The 21091-nt window shown below is 45.4% G+C and overlaps 2 protein-coding genes across 2 annotated transcripts; both read left to right on the top strand.

Moving 5' to 3' along the window:
- Nucleotides 1–2910: 2910 nt before the first annotated feature.
- LOC127344778 (uncharacterized) lies at nucleotides 2911–6834 on the top strand. The gene is made up of 3 exons (XM_051371112.2): nucleotides 2911–5582; nucleotides 5662–5774; nucleotides 5856–6834. Exons 1-3 carry the CDS (start codon nucleotides 4927–4929, stop codon nucleotides 6299–6301), a joined length of 1215 nt encoding a protein of 404 aa, XP_051227072.1. The 5' UTR covers nucleotides 2911–4926; the 3' UTR covers nucleotides 6302–6834.
- Nucleotides 6835–7300: 466 nt separating this feature from the next.
- On the top strand, nucleotides 7301–10922 carry LOC127344777 (autonomous transposable element EN-1 mosaic protein). Its single transcript, XM_051371111.1, has 8 exons — nucleotides 7301–7486; nucleotides 7567–7780; nucleotides 7889–8092; nucleotides 8178–8354; nucleotides 8885–9250; nucleotides 9330–9468; nucleotides 10429–10490; nucleotides 10597–10922. The coding sequence occupies exons 1-8, from the start codon at nucleotides 7371–7373 to the stop codon at nucleotides 10729–10731; spliced, it is 1413 nt and encodes a 470-aa protein (XP_051227071.1). The 5' UTR covers nucleotides 7301–7370; the 3' UTR covers nucleotides 10732–10922.
- The last annotated feature ends 10169 nt before the right edge of the window (nucleotides 10923–21091 follow it).

Below are 21091 nucleotides of genomic sequence, written 5' to 3'. Positions count from 1 at the left end.
AATGGAGGGAAAAATATTTTTAGGTCTAGGACACGTCATTTTATGTGCTAAATGTTTTCTGTTTCGCGCGTTGGTGGATGGGGTGCACGCGCGCGCCCGGTACGGCCATACCGCATGTCCCGGCGGACCCGTTTTGCACAGTTGGCAAAGTAAACGGAGCCAAAAAGTCGAGCGGAGCCACGTGACGTCATTTTATGTGTCCTATTAACCACTGCAAAAGACGGAATTGGGATACGGAAATTATCTTGAAAAACCCTTCACGAATAGGGCTATCACGTCCGGAGTTCTATGACTTTTAGGGGAAATGAGTAGGAAACGGCCCGTTTCACCACATAGTTTGTCGGAACGAGGCCATGTTTGGCACGTGCGTGGGCCTTAGGATGGGAAGCAAGACCCCGGTCGCGGACTTCCAATCCGACCAACGAGCGACGGTTTTTCCATTTTCGGGGTGCCGGAAGGGGTTTTTTTGTTAAGGAGCTACATGGTGCGCATTTTAGTATTGCGCGGGACCTCCGCGCAGCGGTAGGATACCTCCTACGCACCACCTATCACATGCCATATGCGCGCGGTAGCCATCTGGGAATCCCTCCCGCTTCCTGCGGTGTCCCGCCGAATCCGCTGGAAACTGACCGGATTTGAACTAGGGCCACACTTTTCTTCGCTCAATAAATGGAGGGAAAAATATTTTTAGGTCTAGGACACGTCATTTTATGTGCTAAATGTTTTCCGTTTCGCGCGTTGTGGGATGGGTGCACGCGCGCGCCCGGTACGGCCATACCGCATGTCCCGGCGGCCCCGTTTTTCACACTTGGCAAAGTAAACGGAGCCAAAAAGTCGAGCGGAGCCGCGTGGCGTCATTTTATGTGTCCTATTAACCACTGCAAAAGACGGAATTGGGATACGGAAATTATCTTGAAAAACCCTTCACGAATAGGGCTATCACGTCCGGAGTTCTATGGCTTTTAGGGGAAATGAGTAGGAAACGGCCCGTTTCACCACATAGTTTGTCGGAACGAGGCCATGTTTGGCACGTGCATGGGCCTTAGGATGGGAAGCAAGTCCCTGGTCGCGGACTTCCAATCCGACCCACGGGCGACGGTTTTTCCATTTTCGGTGTGCCGGAAGGGTTTTTTTTGTGAAGCAGCTACATGGTGCGCATTTTAGTATTGCGCGAGACCTCCGTGCAGCGGTAGGATACCTCCTACGCACCACCTATCACATCCCATATGCGCGCGGTAGCCATCTGGGAATCCCTCCCGCTTCCTGCGGTGTCCCGCCGAATCCGCTGGAGGCGCGAGCGAGAGTTTTTGCGCGCCGTCATTTCATGCGGGTCCCAAATCGGGCGTAACTAATTCAAAAAAATCGGAAAAATACGAGACCTCCGCGTGGCGTTATTTTATGTGACCTAGTTGCGGGAAAAATATTCAAACCTTGAGAAAAAAAATACGAGACCTCAGCGTGGTATTCATATGTAAGAACCCTAAAATCTGAAAGTTTACCGTGTGGTTTTTTATTGGCGCACGGCAAAGAAGAAGTTTGCCGTGAGTTCTAATGTGTGCGCATGGCAAACGGATGAAACCCTAATAATCTAATTCCCAATACCAGCTGCCCCGCACACTGTGCAAATCATTCGATCTAAAAAGCCCAAAAATGTCCCGTGCTCGCCCCACCTCGCTGCCCACCGCCGCCGCCCTCTCGCCCCACCTCGCTGCCCACCGCCGCCGCCCGCTCTCCCCACCTCGCTGCACCTCTGCCGCCGCCCGCTCGCCCCAACTCGCTGGCCCACCGCCGCCCGCTCGCCCGACCACCGCCGCCCGCTCTCCCCATCTCGCTGCACCTCCGCCGCCGCCCGCTCTCCCCACCTCACTGCACCTCCGCCGCCGCCCGCTCGCCCCAACTCGCCGTCCCACCGCGCCGCCCGCTCGCCCGCCCGCCCCCGCCCGGCCCCCCGCCCACTCGAGCCCTCTCTGCTCCGCCCCCTGCTCCGCCCCCTGCTCCGCCCCCCTGCTCCGCCTCCCTGCTCCGGCCATGGTCGCCGGCGGCGGCCCGAGCTAGCTGGCTCGCGCAAGGACCGGCCGGCTGCAGGAGGGAGGCCCCTGCAGGCGCCCCGACCGCCGCCGCCTCCCATCCTCCGACCGCTTCTGCTTCTCCTCTGGCCGGGCGCTGCCCTGCTCCTCCTCACACGGATTCTCCACTGCTCACAAAAGGTAGGAAGACTGCAAATTTCTTCTCTGGCAACTGCAGTACCTTATATTGCAAAATTTATGTGCGCCTAGCTACTCAAACAAAGTTTGCTTTCTAAATACTTTGAAATTGGAAACTGTTATGACAATAGTTTAGTGATGTGCATTATTTCTTTTTGCAGTATATGCTTCAAGATTGAGGGTGGGGTGTCGCAGGGCTTCTTGCAGTGTTGTCCGTGATCTTCTTCACCTTCGTCGACCGGTCACCTTCGAGGGTAAGAAATCTTCAACTCTCCTACATAGGTTTTTTTAAAGTCTAGATAACCAAGCCAGTCGCGAAAACCTAGGTGTCTCCCGTTCGGAAGGGTTATGCGAATAAATATGCATTAAATTGCATATTTATGGCCATAACTCTTTCGGATTGTCCACGTATTTTGGACAGCCGGAGGATGTGTAGATTGGGTATGTTTTCCATGCTTTGCTCTGTTCTAAGACAGGATTTCGGCGACACCTCCCCGTTGTTCTCCAGATGCACATCCTCTCGGCTTTTGGCCGAGACGTGTATCGGGAGAACAACGGGGAGGTGCTGCCGAAATTCTGTCTTGGGGCGGGGTAGAGCATGTAGAACGTACCCAATCTGCATATCCTCGGGTGGGATTAGGACTTATCTTTACCTATTAGAGAGATAGGTGGATGCATGGCGTAAAACCTGTATTTGCTAAAATTATTCGCACTAATACTGGATGTAACGACATACTAAATTGAAAGCATTGTAATTTTCTTTTGTACTGGATAGAGGATGGATCCGTCTCGTTTATGGATGTACGAGGGCAGAACCAGTCAGTGGGATTTTACTGATGAATGGAGAGATAAGACCGAGCTGTTCGTGGACAGTGTGTTTACCATCCCTACCAGACCCGCAAAAGTGATGTGCCCTTGCGTGAAATGCCATAACATACAACGAATGGCGAAGGATGAAATGAGTAAACACCTCCTCAAATTTGGGTTCACACCGAACTAAGATCGTTGGATTTGCCATGGCGAGCAACCAACAAAACCAACAAAACGTGTTAGAAAGGAGTCGCAGCAGAGTCAGCTAGCGGGAGGATTTGATGCTGGGTTTGAGGCGTGCTTCGATGCCTTCCTTGATGGAAATGCGCCTGAAAACCCTAATGCAGAGGAGACACCACAGGAGGCACAGACAAGTGAGGAGTCGGAACAGAGCACAAAGAAGTTCTACGAGGCTATGTTTGCTGCGCAGAAACCCCTTCATCCACATACAGAGGTTACCCAGTTGGATGCCGTGGCTCGCCTAATGGACTTCAAGTGCCAGAGTAACTTATCCAGAGATAAGTTTGATGCTCTTCTGGTCGTCATTGGTAGCATTCTGCCGAAAGGGCACATCTTGACCAAGAGCTTTTACGAGTCCACTAAAATCCTCAGTTCACTGAAGATGACATATGAGAAGATAGACGCTTGTCCAAAGGGATGCATGCTATTTAGAAAAGAACATGCTACAGGAAACGATTGCATCCACTGCAAATCCTTTAGGTACTTTGAGGCCGACTCTGGTGATGGCACGAAGAGGCAGACTGGGATTCCCCAAAAGATCCTCCGTTATCTTCCATTCTTGCCGAGGCTCCAACGACTTTTCATGACGGAGGAATCTGCCCAACAGATGCGATGGCCCCTTGAGGGGGAACGATACAAAAAAGACAAGATGATACATCCGTCGGATGGTCAAGCATGGCAGAACTTCGCCAAGAAATATCCTTTGAAAGCGGGAAACCCGAGGAGTGTAGTAGTTGCGATATCAACCGATGGGTTCAATCCGTATGGTATGTCAGCTGCAACATACAGTTGTTGGCCTGTGTTTGTTATTCCCCTGAACCTCCCTCCTGGCGTCGTCATGAGATCCGAGAACATGTTTGTGTCGATGATAATCCCAGGGCCGAAGTATCCAGGGAAGAACATGAGTGTGTACCTTGAACCGCTAGTGGATGACTTGCTTGTTGGGTGGAATGATCGTGGGATGCGAACATACGACGCCTCAACAAAGGAGCACTTCGATATGTTTGTCTGGTGCCACACATCCCTGCATGACCTACCGGCACACGCGTTGTTTTGCGGCTGGTGTACACATGGGAAGTGGCCTTGCCCGGTGTGTAGGCAAGCTGTGACTTTCTTCTGGCTGAAGAAGGGAGGCAAGTATTCCTGTTTTGATGAAACCCGAAAGTTCCTTGAAGCAAATCATAAATATAGGAATGACAAAAAGAACTTCAAGAAAGGTGTTGTTGTCCATACTCCACATCCACATCTGCCGACCGGCAAAGATACCAAGGCTGAGTTAGAAGCTCTTGTGCCGAACCCCGATGGGAAAGGTTTCGTGTGATACGGGGAGACAAACCAGTGGACCCACATTCCATGCTTATGGAAGCTTCCTTACTTTGAAGATCTCGAGCTTCCGCATAACATTGATGTAATGCATACCGAAAATAATATCAGCGAGGCCCTTTGGAGCACGATTATGGACACTGAGAAGACGAAGGATAACATTAAGGCTAGACTCGATCAACAAGAATGGTGCGATAGGCCACATTTGGACATGCAGCCTCCTGGAGTCAAAGGACCTAGGTGGACTAAGCGAAAGGCCCCGTTCTGCCCTTCAAGGCCCGAAAGGAGGGAAATATTCTAGTGGATTGTCGACTGCTTGTTCTTCCCTGATGGGTATGCAACTAACTGGATGAGGGGAGCAAGCCTGGAGACGTTGCGAGTGCATGGGCTCAAGAGTCATGACTATCACGTGTGGCTTGAGCGGATAATGCCGATCATGATTAGAGGCTATGTCGACGAGGAGACTTGGCTAGTGCTAGCGGAGTTGAGCTATTTCTTCCGCCAACTTTGTGCTAAGGAGTTGGATCGTGAAGTGGTCAAGAAGCTAGATAAACAGGCACCCGAGCTGCTTTGCAAGCTAGAGATGCTCCTTCCGCCAAGGTTCTTTAATCCGATGCAACATATGATCTTGCATCTCCCGCAGGAGGCGTTACTGGGGTCCACTGTGCATACCCGTTGGCAGTATGGCCCTGAGAGAGAAAATAAGAAGCTTCGTGACCAATGTGGCAATAAATGCAAGATCGAGGCATCCATAGACGAGGCAACCCTTAACAAGGAGGTGTCAAACTTCACGACAAAGTACTATGATGAAAAAATTCCCACTCAACACAATCAAATCCTTCGTTACAATGCCGCCAACCCTGATGATGTACCCAAGCTTGGCATCTTCATAGGGCTAGGTGGCACATCAAGAGGCATGAAGAGGCGCAAGATAACGAATCCCGAATGGGGCTTAATCCACTCATATGTCTTGAAAAGCATGGTTGAAGTGAAGCCGTACGTCGAGTAAGTGCTCACTACTTAGTTTTTCACAAACATTCACTTGTTAGTCTGTGGCTAACACTTCCTCTTTGCATTTCCATAGACAATTCACCCAAAAATATTGGAAGCTAAGAAGGGATCCAACGGAACAGGAAGAAAATGATCTCTTTGTAAACGGTGGTGGTTACGGTTTCATTAACTGGTTCTCGACTTTGGAACCTGTCTATATAACTTTGCTCGTACTACGTACATTATTTGACCACTTCTCCTACTAAATTTTCCTAGTGAACTTGTAGGCAAAAATTGACCCCGAGATGAAACCCGAGTTGAAAAAAATCGCCCAGGGCTTTACCTCACCCGTCAATGCATACGATGCTTATGACGTCAATAGGTATCGCTTCCATACCCATGAGTACACACAACATCGGGCCAACCGGAAGACAACAAATAGCGGGGTATTATGTGAAGGCTCGGATGGGCTCCATTACTATGGTAGAGTCGAGGGTATATACGAGCTGAATTATGGTTTCGGCAAAGGGCTAAACCCTGTTGTATTCAAGTGCCACTGGTTCGACCCACATCGGGTGAAACGGAAACCTGAAATTGGCTGGGTCGAAGTTGAGCGAAGCTCCATTTATGCGAGAGATGATGTATATATTTTGGCTACCCAGGCCTTTCAAGTATTCTATCTCCCGTACCCATGCAAAAACCCCAAAAAACGTCTGCAGGGCTGGGATGTGTGATCACGGTGCCGACGCACAACAGGCCTCCTAAGCCAGACCAGGACGACTACCGTCGCCTTGACCCCTCAACATATGATGGCGAGTTTTTTCAGGAGGAAGGGCTCCCAGGGAAATTCACTATCAACTTACCGACTGATGATGACATGGTCATAGACGGTGAAGAAGACGAGGGTGTTGAGGCGGAAGACACTGTGGATGATGTAGTTGAGGAGGTTCAGAACGCACAAGACTTGACTTTGCTTGATCGGTTCCATGCAGGCCTTGACAAAGATGAGCCAACAAAACCACCTCCAGATTACATTCCTGATTATTGGTGGGAGCTTGATAGCGATGATGAAGCATGTGGCCCGTCGGTTGTTCGTGATGATCTCGAAACGGGCTTCTGAAGTACTTACCAACCCTATGTAATAGTGATTTGTAAAACTAGCATATTCGTGAGAACTCTATGTAATGGTGATGGTGAGAACTCTATGTAATGGTGATTGTGAGAACTCTATTTGTGTTTTGTATGTATTTTAATTATTTGCATTCTACGGTTTTTGTAAGAAATCTATGCCATGTTGTATTTCTAATTATTTGCTTTACTTATTTTCTCTTTTGTCTACATCATTTGATATAATCATGTGTACTAATGAAGATACTATTTTTTGTGAATGCAGGTGATTCCAACATGCCAGGAGGGGGGCACAAAGGAGGAGGAAGAAAGAGGCCCTCGAAGAAAGTTAGGGGCATGTCGACCATTCTCTCGAAGGCTCCACTTCAGGCTCCACTTCCCTAAGACTCCACTCCAGGCTCCACACGGTCTCCTAGTCCTCCACCTCTGAAGCGTCAGAGGGCTAGACGGCCATCTACTCCTCCCCCAGTCGAGGAGCAGGTGGAGGAGGAGGAGGACGAGGATGAGGAGGGGGATGGGGAGGGGGTGAGGAGGACGAGGATGCGGGGGAGGAGGACGAGGAGGGGGAGGAGGAGGAAGAGGAGGAGGTGGTGGAGGAGGAGGAGGAGGAGGAGGAGGAGGAGGGGGGACACCAGGATTTGGAAGGAACCGAAGGAGTATGTTGAGATTCACGGGATGCCTCTTGTGCCTGGAACACGTGTTCCCTACCAGCGTGGGGTTGTAGACCTACCTGGCCTTCCTGAGTGGGAGGCAAACAGCAGGGTTGTTACGCTCGTCCCGGCAGGGGAGAAGTACAAATTTTGACAATCTTATTTTTTGACAACTTTTCATCACTATTTTCTCATAGCTTTTTTGTTTTTTCATTGTGCATCTCCTTCGTGTACAAGGAAGGCTACAAAGTGCGCACCTACTCGAGCATCCTTGGATGCATTGTAAGAAAGCACTGGCCTGGGTTTGTGACCATGCCTAATGGTTGCAAGGAGGTAGCTTGGATTTGGAGCCACTACGCGCACGCACCTGATCCAGAGGCCACACACACGAGGAGGCTCAAGAACTGCCAGAGTAGGGTGATCCGTGAATTTTGGGTAAGTTAAGTTGACTTCTCTTGTCATTCCGTAATTCTGGCTCGAAATCCTACTTTTTGTCATTTTCTTTCACTAATGTCTTTTTTTCACAATTTTGCATCCTTGTAGACCTACTTTACTATGGACCCCGATTCTAAGCGCGATGATTGCATACAAGTGGCCGGTAACATAGCGCGGAAGAAAGTGACTGATGCGCACTATGAGGGGAGTGTTTTGTCCATCTGCAATTGGTATGCTGAGAAACGCAAGCTCCGGATGCGGAAGGATCAAGCCCGAGAAATCGTGAACTTCCAGCCGTGGCAGTACTTGCAGGTACTTCCATTTCCGCCTTACCGACTTGGTGACTTGGTGACCGCCGGACATTTTTCACTAATATGTCTATTTTGTGCATATGCAATGCCCTCCTCCGTATGTAGGTCACGCTAGACCGCAAGTCTGGCACGCGATGGTCCGTCACTACACAAGCACCGTGTACAAGAGGAAGCACGAAGAACAAAAGCTAAAGAGAGCCAAGATGGGAGGCGGATCACACACGCAAGGCAGCGTCCCCCTCGCAGTATGCAAGCAGAAAAAGGTGAGAAAATGCATTCTCTTCACCTTGATGCACTCATTGTACCAAGAAATAGACCAGCTTCACCTAATTGCATTTGCCACTTGTATATGCCAATACTCCTGCCATACACCGAGAGTGCAGGATGCAGCCAATCATTCATAATGTGATGTTCTAAAACTTCAACGATCTACCTTTCATGTAAGCGAAAAGCCTTATAGTACAGGGGCAAAAGGACATGGAAGCTCCACAGTTTCAGATGTATGCAACTATGTATGCTTGCAAATAGCATTAGATGTGGTGAGTTAAAAACAGAATACATCAGGGAAAGGAGAGATGGCCATACTCAAGTATTCGTAGCATATTATCATTGATGTACCCCAGGCAGATGAGCTGAAAAACCTTGGACCTAACCCTCTGTACAAACCTTTCCATCCTTCTTCAGCAATCAATCTTCTAACTACTTCACTGGCTTTTGGCTTGTTTTGATTTACCTAATTTCCTTATTCCGCAAATGTGCCTCTATTCATGTATCATTGTGCTGTCTTTTGCAGGAAAAAGAGACAGGCGTGAAGTCCTCGTTATTCAAGATCTGGGGCGACCAACGCAAGAAGACGGACAAAAAATACGGGACGGTGAAGTGGGTTAGCAAGATCGCCGAAGTCAAGGACAAGAAGTACCGGTCCAAGTTTGCCCAGACTCATGGCGACGAGGCGAACCCCGAGACCGAGCCATTTGACCCCGAGGTTGCCATGCGTGCGGGAGAGGGCGAGAAGCATGGTCGCTTGTTTGTCTGTGATGGGGCCGTTGATCCCAAGACCATCCCGTCTTTGAGACAGATAAAAGGTGGCAACACGAGCTCCTCGCCTGCCGTAGAGCCCCGCCCGACGCCGTCGTCTATAGCCATTGACCCGATCCGGGTATGTTCTTCTTCCTTGGTCACCTACACTTCATTTTTTTCTATTGCAACATCCATGACCTTCCGATGACACAACGTAGGCTGAATTGGAGGCTGAGAAGGCACAGAGGGAGAAGGCCGAGGCCCTCCTTACTCAGAACCAGCAGCAGATGGCGATGCAGCAGCAGATGATGTTGTGGATGACACGAAAGCTCAGTGCCCACGATGCCCACTTATCGGTGAGTTCTTGCTCATAGAACCTAAGACGAAGCCTAATTCCATACACCTTACTGTGTTTGATGTTTCCATGTTCTTAACTTCATCTTGCATGCTCAGGTAGTAAGAAAAATCTTCACTATGCATGTTTGTATTTCTTTGTTCCTTAATTTGCTGCTCAAATTTACACATGTATATATGCTGATCTCTGTTGTATTAGACCCACAATTTTCTCAGCACAAAACCATTAGACTCAATCACCACACGCATAAAAGGGATGAATATGCACATATATCCACTTATGTGAACTGGATCTGGAATTTCTTTGCTTGTTTTATTCTTATGCAAGCAAGTTATTTTGGGAACTCTTTCAAATCCGGCACATAAAAGAATTAAACTGATTCAATTCCAGAAAAATAAAGTATTTAGACAAATAAAATGGTAGTAGAAGCATGTACAGACTAATCAATTAAGTAATACAATTCCAGCAACAAACAATTCATGAGAAGCTAATGTTATAGGCAGAGTTCAGGTCTACATGCTGTAAACATAGTCAGATCTACATGCTAAAGATAATATGCATACTATGTCCACAGTTACTCATGTAGACATCAATAAGCCGTTTTGAATATTGTTGTGGACATTTCTCTATTGTTCACCCGCAGAATGTTTGCCTAACCATACTGCTTGGAAGGGTTAACTTGTCAATAAGAATTGTATATTTCACACTTTTTTTATTTAAAAGAGCAGTCAATTGGTTAACTTGTCAATTGGCAGTCATAGTTAAAAGAGCAAATGCATATTCTAGTGATAAAGTAAGATAAGTTAAAAGAGGACAATCATAGTTACTACTCACAAATGACAACAGCTGGAATTGGCACTTAGCAGAGAGTGGTGTATGAGCTCAAAATAGACTTCACTCATATGTGCTACACAGAATATTGTTTCCAACCAGGTTCACAGTATCATCTCTTGATTTGCATGCCTCTATGCCGAGTGGCACCACTCTTCCTACTGATCCACCTCCTTTTGACATCAACGCATGGGTAAGTTGTATCCAATAAACTTGCTGCCCTTGATTATTATCTATAAAAAATAATCGGAAACCTGATTGCTGAGGTGCAACTTCCTATTCATGTTTCTATCTTGTAGCTACATGCCTCGGGTGGATCCAACAACATTGAGCTCCATGGGCCATCCACTCAGGATGGGAATGACAACTTGATGACGCCGCCTACAGGGGGACAACCTAGCTTCAACAACCTCGGCATCGTCCGCCGGCTTTGAAACCTCAACACGAAGGATGAACTCTTAGATCTTCGGGTGTTGGGCAATGTGTCAATGTATTATGAATTTATGCACTTGTTATGCACTATTTGTGGCTATGGAACATGTATTATGCACTATTTGTGGTTATGGAACTTGTATTATGCACTATATGTCAATGTATTATAAATCTATGTTGGCTTTGATGCAAATATGTTGCTGTGGTGCCACTGCTGTTGGCTTTGATGCAATTCTATCAATATCTCTATTTTAATTGCAGGGATTCCTGTAAACAAATAAAAAATAAAAAAACTGTGTTTATTTGCCGTGAGCCAGCACACGGCAAACAAACCAAATGGCCTATGCCGTGAGCCAGCACACGGCAAAGAGGCCACGCGTCGCCCACCTGTGTGCCTGGGAGCGCGTATGCGATCCTTGGAGAAGGCTTTGACGTGAGTCTTTCTCCAGGAAGCACACGACACAGATAAACGCACGGCAAAGCGTCGGCTCACGGCGAAGAGTGTCACACGGTGAAGAGTAAGCTCACGGCATAGACGGACGCACGGCGAAGGAACGGCTCACGGCGAAACAAGGGCTCACGGCAAACATCAAAACAAGGACGCACGGCGAAGACGACGCTCACGGCAGACTGCGCCACGGACCTACCGTCTGGTTCCGTAGATGTTGGGGACGTTTCGTTAGGTGCTTTACTTTGTCGTGGAGCTCGGCACGACACACGGCAGAAATTGTTCCGTGCGGGTCTGCGTATGCGCACGGCAAAGATTCAATGCCGTGGTCTTCTCTGCCGTGTGCGTTTTGCCGTGCGCTAACTCATGGCAAAGTGTTTGCCGTGTGGATTAAGGTTTTTGCCGTGGGTCCTAGGCACATGGCAGAGTCCTGATTTCCGGTAGTGCAAGTCCCCAGATCTGGTACCTCGGGCAGCCATGGGGCTGCAGGTGCCGCTCTGGCCACTTCCAGGTTCGTGGTGATGTTGCTGTCCGTTGCGCGCTCAAGGACGCGGATCCCTTGCTCTGGTGTCCTCCGGGTTCCCTCGGATCTTTGGCGGGCGGAGTTTGGACGCCTGGGCGGCGGCCCTGGATGGTGGGTGGTGAAGTCGACCGGAAGGCGGGTGGCGTTCGCTAGTGATGGCCGGTCTTCTTGGCCGTGTGGACGGTGAGGAGACAGCGGAAGGCTGGTTGCGGCGTAGTAGTGCTCCGACGCGTTCTTCGTCTACTCGTTGGCGTCTCCACTGCTCGGTCTCTCTGCGCCAGATACGGCATGGGTGGTCCTCGGATTACCCATTCCGCGTCTGTGCGAGTTGTGTGGGGAGTTGTCGGGAGAAACTCTTGGTTTGGCTCAGTGCCAGCCACATCGGCAACGATGATACTATCGCCGTTCTCCTTCTTGAAGGGTTGGTGAGGTAACCCTCCCCCTATTCCTCTTCTTCCCAGGTGAAAACTCAGGCTATGGCCGGGCGACGATGGGCATTGCGGAGTCCTCCTCCTTGGAGGCGCCACTTTGGGTTGAGGGGACAGAGGGCTATCAGTGTGGTGACAATGACGATGGTGCGGTTTGGGTGTGTCCTTGGTGAGGCTTGTGGCGGCAGTCAGCAAGTTCAAGGCTTTTTTGGGCGCTCAACCACCTCTATGTTCTATGTTGGCCGGTGAGGAGGGAAGGATCCCTCCTTCGGCAGCAGCAAGATGAGGCGGTCTTGGAGCCGGATCTTCATCTTTTTGACGCTGATGCTTCTCCTCTTCGCTTGCCACGTCTCTTTCCATCCGCGGTAGTTCTTCGTAGCTTGTACTTGTGGGCTCTTCGGTGGCGCTGCCGAGTGGAATTCTCTGTACTTCCTCTAGGGCTTTGCCTCTTTCTTTTATCTTGTTCAAGTTTGTGTAATCAGCACCATTATATCCTAGCCGGTTGAGGATTTTATTAATTTAAAGATGGACTCTCGAGCCTTATGTTTAAAAAATAATAATCTTGACGTAAGTTTTGTCTCCTTGCTGCTTCGTCGCATTTGGATTTTGGAGCTAGTAGTCTCTGTGTGCTGCAGATAGGCTAGCAAGTTGCAACTAAACAGGAGTTTTAGAGCTCTTTCTCAAGCGGATTTTTTTTTTCCAAAATGGGGTAATTCCCCGGCTTCTGCATCATGATGATGCACACGGCCTTTTATTAAAAAATCTCTTTCTCAAGCGGAATTAGAACTGAAAATAGCTCTTGCTGATCCAGAGAGTTTCTTAAGTGGCTAACATCAACCAATTTTTTTTAAATAGTCTTAATAAGAATCAAATCAAAGCTCAAATAAAGCAATCTTGGAACAAAAGATAGAATCTATCCAGAAAAGCAGCAGTAGCAAAACGTATTTATTCGGCCCACTTCAAAATGTCAGGAATTTTTTTGCCTATTTTTGTCGTACCGAGGATGAAAAGTTGTAACTTCAGTAGAAAAGTTAGCTCAATTGAAGTTACGAAAATAATTGGAAAATAATTTCGTAAAAATTGTTGTGGAGAAAATTGCATCTCCATATATGTTTATCAACTTTTTAACATCTAAATATGTTGAACTTGGTAATTTATTAAAAATTACATAAAGTAAATTAAAACAAGACTTCATTATTATAGCAAACACTTAAAATAAAAATAACCGGGTTGTCTCCCATAAAGCGCTTAATTTATAGCCATATATCTAGCCTTTTCATGCATGTTTCAATTTTTAATGTGATCAAGTGGACACTTGTGTTTTGGTGGCACATCCTTCTTCCTAGGAAATTTTCCATGAATTTCTTATGAGGAAACTGAAACTTAACATTACCCTCCTTTGAATCAATTACTACCCTCGTGGTTCTTAAAAAGGGCCTTCCCAACATTATATGATGATTACTTTTCCCCCCATATCCATTATGACAAAATCAACAGGGACAAAAGTCATATGTAATTCTACCATGACATCATGTGTAGTACCTAATGGATGTTTTGTACAATCATCACCAATTAATAGATCAATATTAAATTTTTCCATAGGTTTAATTGTAAGCATATTATATAGATCTTTTGATAAAATAGAAACACCAGATCCTAAATCAAGTATAAGATGCCAAGTTTCTTTTCTAATGGTTACTTGCATTTTTTGGATCCATAAATCCACAAGATTAGGTGCTATCATGGCTTCTCTATTATATCTTTTTATCTTTTATTTAAGCACATTAATAGTTATTAAAGATCCAAACCCTGCTTGATGAACACTAAAAGAGGAATCACTAGCAAGCTACATTTATCAATATCACATAAAGTTTATAAATAATATCACTTAGAATTTTTTACTTCCTCGATTTGTGTTTCTTCATTTTTAGAATTTTCGGGTTCTCCAGAATAAATTGATAGTTCTTTAGCATGCCCCAAAAAACTAGTCATGAAAGTTATCTTTCTACGAAAATTTTCAATAGCACACTCTTTAGTTTTAAAATGGTGTTTAACCTAATTTACCTTTTTGAAAAGTTCATTAAAAGAAATCTTAACATTCGGAAGCTTTCCTCTAGTATGAGTGCATAATTGATTTATATTATCTTTAGTAAGTGGTTCGTTATCCAAATTTTGTAGATTTTTCACAACAACCTCCAAAGTATCTTTTAATTATTGGAATTCAATCTCATCTTTAGTTTTTCTAGGATTCCCAAACAAATTTTAAAAAATAGGAAATGAAGACTCGCCCTGTACTAAAGCATCCATTCGTTACATAGTCTAAAAATAATTTAGACTAATTGTTTACACCGTTAGAAAATCTCCTAATGATAAAATTTTGAGTATGAATGTTAGGACACTTCTATATATTCTCTTTCATCCTAAACCAAGCTTCCACTAAAGATTCCCTAGGATATTGTTTAAAACTTGTTACTTCATCATAGATAGGTCTAGTTCTTGAAGGAGGAATATTTGAAGCCATTCTTAATGGTAGAAATTTTTATGGATTTGCATGTGTAAGGGCAAAGTAAAAAAACAATACTTGAAAGTAAAGAAGCAAGAGGGAGAGGAAAACGAGATGTAAACCCAAATAAAGCAGAAAGAGACAAAGAACAAGACAAAAGTAAATGCTTTAGAAAAATCTAAAGGACAAGAAAAACTTATAAAATTTTGCGACCTCCCAAAGCTTGGGCGATTGACCAATCTTCAAGCTATGGTGCCAGAAAATAACCTTATGGTGGGATCAACTTTGCTTGATGGAAAGTGTGTGACTTGTGAATGAACTTCTTTTGTTCCTTGGAAATGGAGCCAGAAAATAGTCTTGATGAAACCCCACACTACTGTTGGAGATATGTCCAAAAGGCAATAATAAAATGGTTATTATAATATATCTTTGAGTTTATGATAATGTTTACATACCATGCTATAATTGTATTAACCGAAACATTGATACATGTGTGTTATGTGGACAACAAGGAGTCCCTAGTAAGCCTCTTGTATAACTAGCTTGTTGATTAATAGATGATCATCGTTTCATGATCATGAACATTGGATGTTATTAATAACAAGGTTATGTCATTATGTGAATGATATAATGGACACACCCAATTAAGCGTAGCATAAGATCACGTCATTAAGTTATTTGCTATAAGCTTTCGATACATAGTTACCTAGTCCTTATGACCATGAGATCATGTAAATCACTTATACCGGAAAGGTACTTTGATTACATCAAACGCCACTGCGTAAATGAGTGGTTATAAAAGTGGGATTAAGTATCCGGAAAGTATGAGTTGAGGCATATGGATCAACAGTGGGATTTGTCCATCCCGATGACGGATAGATATACTCTGGGCCCTCTCGGTGGAATGTCGTCTAATGTCTTGCAAGCATATGAATAAGATCATAAGAGACCATATACCACGGTACGAGTAAAGAGTACTTGTCAGGAGACGAGGTTGAACAAGGTATAGAGTGATACCGATGATCAAACCTCGGACAAGTAAAATATCGCGTGACAAAGGGAATTGGTATCGTATGTGAATGGTTCATTCGATCACTAAGTCATCGTTGAATATGTGGGAGCCATTATGGATCTCCAGATCCCGCTATTGGTTATTGGTCAGAGAGAAGTCTCAACCATGTCTACATAGTTCGCGAACCGTAGGGTGACACACTTAAGGTTTGATGTCGTTTAAGTAGATATGGAATATGGAATGGAGTTCAAAGTTTTGTTCGGAGTCTCGGATGGGATCCAGGACATCACGAGGAATTCCGGAATGGTCCGGAGAATAAGATTCATATATAGGAAGTCACTTTCCAAGTTTGGAAATGATCCGGTGAATTTATGGAAGGTGGTTTCTAGAATTATCCGGAATAAATCACTATGGAAGGAGGAGTCCCGGAGGGACTCCACAAACCCTAACCAGCCAACCAAGTGGGAGGGTGGAGTCCATGGTGGACTCCACCTCCTTGGCCGGCCAAGAAAACGGGAAAAGGGAGAGTCCCTGTCCCTCTAGGTTTCGTCCATAAGGCAGTTTTTCTGTTGGGGTCTTATTCGAAGACTTTGGGCAAACCCTTGGGGTTCCACCTATATAATGAGGAGGAGAGGGAGGGGGCAGCTCATGGCTTGGCCGCACCACCCCTGCCCCCTTGGGGCCGGCGCCCATAGCCCCCTCTCCCCAAACCCTAGCCTCCCCTCCTCCACATACAAACTCCCGCAGCGCATAGGCGAAGCCCTGCCGGAGTTCTCCACCACCACCGCCACCACGCCGTCGTGCTGCCGGGATTCCGAGGAGGATCTACTACTTCCGCTGCCCGCTGGAACGGGGAGAAGGACGTCGTCTTCATCAACACCGAACGTGTGACCGAGTACGGAGGTGCTGCCCGATCGTGGCACCGTGATCAAGATCTTCTACGCGCTTTTGCAAGCGGCAAGTGATCATCTACCGTAGCAATAAGAGCCTACTCTTATAGGCTTTGGAAATCTTCAAGGGTGAGTCTCGATCATCCCCTCGTTGCTCCCGTCTTCTAGATTGCATCTTGGCTTGGATTGCGTTCTCGCGGTAGGAAATTTTTTGTTTTCTATGCAACGAATCCCTACAGTGGTATCAGAGCCGTGTCTATGCATAGATGGTTGCACGAGTAAAACACAATGGTTTTGTGGGCGTTGATGCTCTTGTTGTCTTTAGTTTGAGTACTTTGCATCTTTGTGGCATAGTGGGATGAAGCGGCTCAGACTAACTTTACATGACCGCGTTCATGAGACTTGTTCCTCGTTCGACATGCAACTTGTATTGCATAAGAGGCTTTGCGGGTGTCTGTCTCTCCTACTATAGTGAAGATTCAATTTACTCTTCTATTGACAACACTAGTATCACCGTTGTGGTTCATGTTCGTAGGTAGATTAGATCTTACTCGAAAACCCTAAACCACGTAAAATATGCAAACCAAATTAGAGACGTCTAACTTGTTTTTGCAGGGTTTGGTGATGTGATATGGCCATAATATGATGATGAATATGTATGAGATGATCATTATTGTATTGTGGCAACCGGCAGAAGCCTTATGGTTGTCTTTAAATTTCATGATGAGTAGTATTTCAAAGTAGTTGTAATAGTTGCTACATGAGGTGAACAACCATGAAGACGGCGCCATGAACCTTGACGCTATGCCGACGATGATGGAGATCATGCCCATTGATGATGGAGATCATGTCCGTGCTTTGGAGATGAAGATCAAAGGCGCAAAGACAAAAGGGCCATATCATATCACATATGAACTGCATGTGATGTTAATCCTTTATGCATCTTATTTTGCTTAGAACGCGACGGTAGCATTATAAGATGATCCCTCACATTAATATCAAGATAATAAAGTGTTCTCCCCTCGTATGCACCGTTGTACAGTTCGTCGTTTCGAAGCATCTCGTGATGACCGGATGTGATAGACTCAACGTTCACATACAACGGGTGTAAGCCATGTTGCACACGCGGAATACTTGGGTTTGCTTGACGAGCCTAGCATGTACAGACATGGCCTCGGGACAATGGAAACCGAAAGGTTGAACACGAGTCATATGGATGATATGATCAACATGTTGATGTTCACCATTGAAGCTACATCATCTCACGTGATGATCGGTTTTGGTGTAGTGGATGTGGATCGTGTACCACTTAACAATTATGAGGGATGTTGTATTAAGTGGGAGTTCATTAGTAATTAGATTAAAACATGAACTAATTATCATAAACATAGTCTGAGTAGTATTTTGAATTAATTTTGTAGTATTGGCATCCGTTTTCTACCATGCGCTAGTTTTGTAATTGAGATAGAAATACTGTTAAAATCTGATAAGAAACTTTACGGATTGATACCGTATTGTTAATGAATCAAGAAATGATTAAGTCCTATTGCAAACTTTTAGTAAACCTCACATTGTTGATTCAAAGAACTATGGTTTCAATTAGTATCTAAAGTTATCTTGTCTCCATGAAACTTGAAGTTCAAATCTGTTTGAAAAGTAAGGAGCTGAAAATTTAGTTTTCAGAAATAATCAAGGTATGAGATATATGTGATATCGAAGACCTTATTGCAAGATGATAGAATATAAATTTGGTGAGACTACATAAACTCATAAGTTTTATGGGAATGTATGAAGGTTGAAGACGCCAGGCGTCACAATCCTCCAACTATTGGGGCACTAATAATATTCGCATATCCATGAAGTTATCATCCTTAGTCTGCACCGTTGCTAAGACTCGTCATTTCGAAGCATCACGTGATGATCAGGTGTGATAGATTCTACGTGTGCATACAACGGGTGCAAGCCAGATTTGCACATGCGAATACCAAGGTTAAAACTTTACGAGCCTAGCATGTACAGACATGGCCTCGGAAAGTCGTCATGATATGATGGATAAAATTATGAGTGAAATTGTTCATCATATTACAAAGTTACTAATAGTGAAATCTGAAACACTTTTCATATGATGATCAACTTAAAAGTAAGAACCTCAAGGTTATTGGTATTTGACCAACAAACCTAGAAGTTATTGATGTTGAAGTGTTTTTCTGAATAATGAGGAAAGCTAAAAGAGAAACTACAAAAGATTATTGGCAGAATGAAAGAAAAGACTAGAAAGTCTAGCTCAGGTGTATATAAATGATATACATGTTATGGTTGTATTCCTAGTTAGGTCACACAATGAAATTCTTGGGTATTAGTACCATATTGGTTGGTATGAAATGTCATACAAAACAACGCAATACAAGAATACAATGGCCTAAGTGACTGACAAGGAATATGATAGGAATGCATGACTGGAACAAAATAAAGGGTTATTATGTGTATGGATTCGTTGCATAGAAAACAAAAAATTTCCTACCGCGAGAACGCAATCCAAGCCAAGATGCAATCTAGAAGATGGGAGCAACGAGGGGATGAACGAGACTAACCCTTGAAGATTTCCAAAGCCTATAAGAGTAGACTCTTATTGCTGCGGTAGACGATCACTTGCCGCTTGCAAAAGCGCGTGGAAGATCTTGATCACGGTGCCACGATCGGGCAGCACCTCCGTACTCGGTCACACGTTCGGTGTTGATGAAGACGACGTCCTTCTCCCCGTTCCAGCGGGCAGCGGAAGTAGTAGCTCCTCCTTGAATCTGGCAGCACGACGGCGTGGTGGCGGTGGCGATGGAGAACTCCGGCGGAGCTTCGCTAAGCGTTGCGGGAGAGGTGGAGGAGAGGGGCGGCTAGGGTTTGGGAGAGGGGGTGGCCGGCCACTATGGGGTGCGGCCTCCTTGAGGGCTTGTGGTGGCCGGCCCCCTCCCCTATGCCCCTCATTATATAGGTGGAAGCCCCAAGAGTTGTAGTCCAAGTCTTCGAATAAGACCCCAACACCAAAACTTCCCAAAGGTGGGAAACCTACTCAAGGGGGGAGTCCTACCCAAGGTGGGACTCCCACCTTTTCCTTAGGTGGGGTGGCCGGCCACCTCAGGTGGAGCCCACCTGGGACTCCTCCCTTAGGGTTTGGTCGGCCAAGCTTGTGGAGTCCCTTTGGGACTCCACCTTCCATAGTGCCTTTCTTCCGGACTTTTCTAGAACCTTCTAGAACCTGCCATAAATGCACCGGATCATTTCCAAACTTGGAATATGACTTCCTATATATGAATCTTATTCTCCGGACTATTCCGGAACTCCTCGTGATGTCCGGGATCCCATCCGAGACTCCGAACAAAACTTCGAACTCCATTCCATATTCAAGTTCTACCATTTCAACATCAAACCTTAAGTGTGTCACCCTACGGTTCGTGAACTATGCGGACTTGGTTGAGACTTCTCTCCGACCAATAACCAATAGCGGGATCTGGAGATCCATAATGGCTCCCACATATTCAACGATGACTTAGTGATCGAATGAACCATTCACATACGATACCAATTCCCTTTGTCACGCGATATTTTACTTGTCCGAGGTTTGATCATCGGTATCACTCTATACCTTGTTCAACCTCGTCTCCTGACAAGTACTCTTTACTCGTACCGTGGTATGTGGTCTCTTATGAACTTATTCATATGCTTGCAAGACATTAGACGACATTCCACCGAGAGGGCCCAGAGTATATCTATCCATCATCGGGATGGACAAATCCCACTGTTGATCCATATGCCTCAACTCATACTTTCCGGATACTTAATCCCACCTTTATAACCACCCATTTACGCAGTGGCGTTTGATGTAATCAAATTACCTTTCCGGTATAAGTGATTTACATGATCTCATGGTCATAAGGACTAGGTAACTATGTATCGAAAGCTTATAGCAAATAACTTAATGACGTGATCTTATGCTACGCTTTAATTGGGTGTGTCCATTACATCATTCATATAATGACATAACCTTGTTATTAATAACATCCAATGTTCATGATCACAAAACCATGATCATCTATTAATCAACAAGCTAGTTATACAAGAGGCTTACTAGGGACTCCTTGTTGTTCACATAACACACATGTATCAATGTTTCGGTTAATACAATTATAGCATGGTATGTAAACATTATCATAAACACAAAGATATATAATAACCATTTATTATTGCCTCTTGGGCATATCTCCAACAGTCTCCCACTTGCACTAGAGTCAATAATCTAGTTTACATTTGTAAAGATATAACACCTTGGCCTTGCGATGCTTTATCATGTTTTGCTCACGGGAGAAGTTTTAGTCAACGGATCTGACATGCTCAGAACCGTATGTATTTTGTAATTCATTTGCGTCTCAACGCATCACTCATTTCCAAATGAGTCGGCATTAAATATGTTTGATCTACTGGTGGAACCTTAATTCCGCGGTCTGAAATATGTCACCAATATTGTCACACACAATATAGCTTCAAAGTTACGACTGCGAACTACACC

Source organism: Lolium perenne, chromosome 3 (genome assembly GCF_019359855.2).
Source record: "Lolium perenne isolate Kyuss_39 chromosome 3, Kyuss_2.0, whole genome shotgun sequence".
Classification (NCBI taxonomy): domain Eukaryota; kingdom Viridiplantae; phylum Streptophyta; class Magnoliopsida; order Poales; family Poaceae; genus Lolium; species Lolium perenne.
The sequence above is the reverse complement of the archived record's forward strand: the minus strand, read 5'-3'. Positions and strand labels throughout refer to the sequence as shown.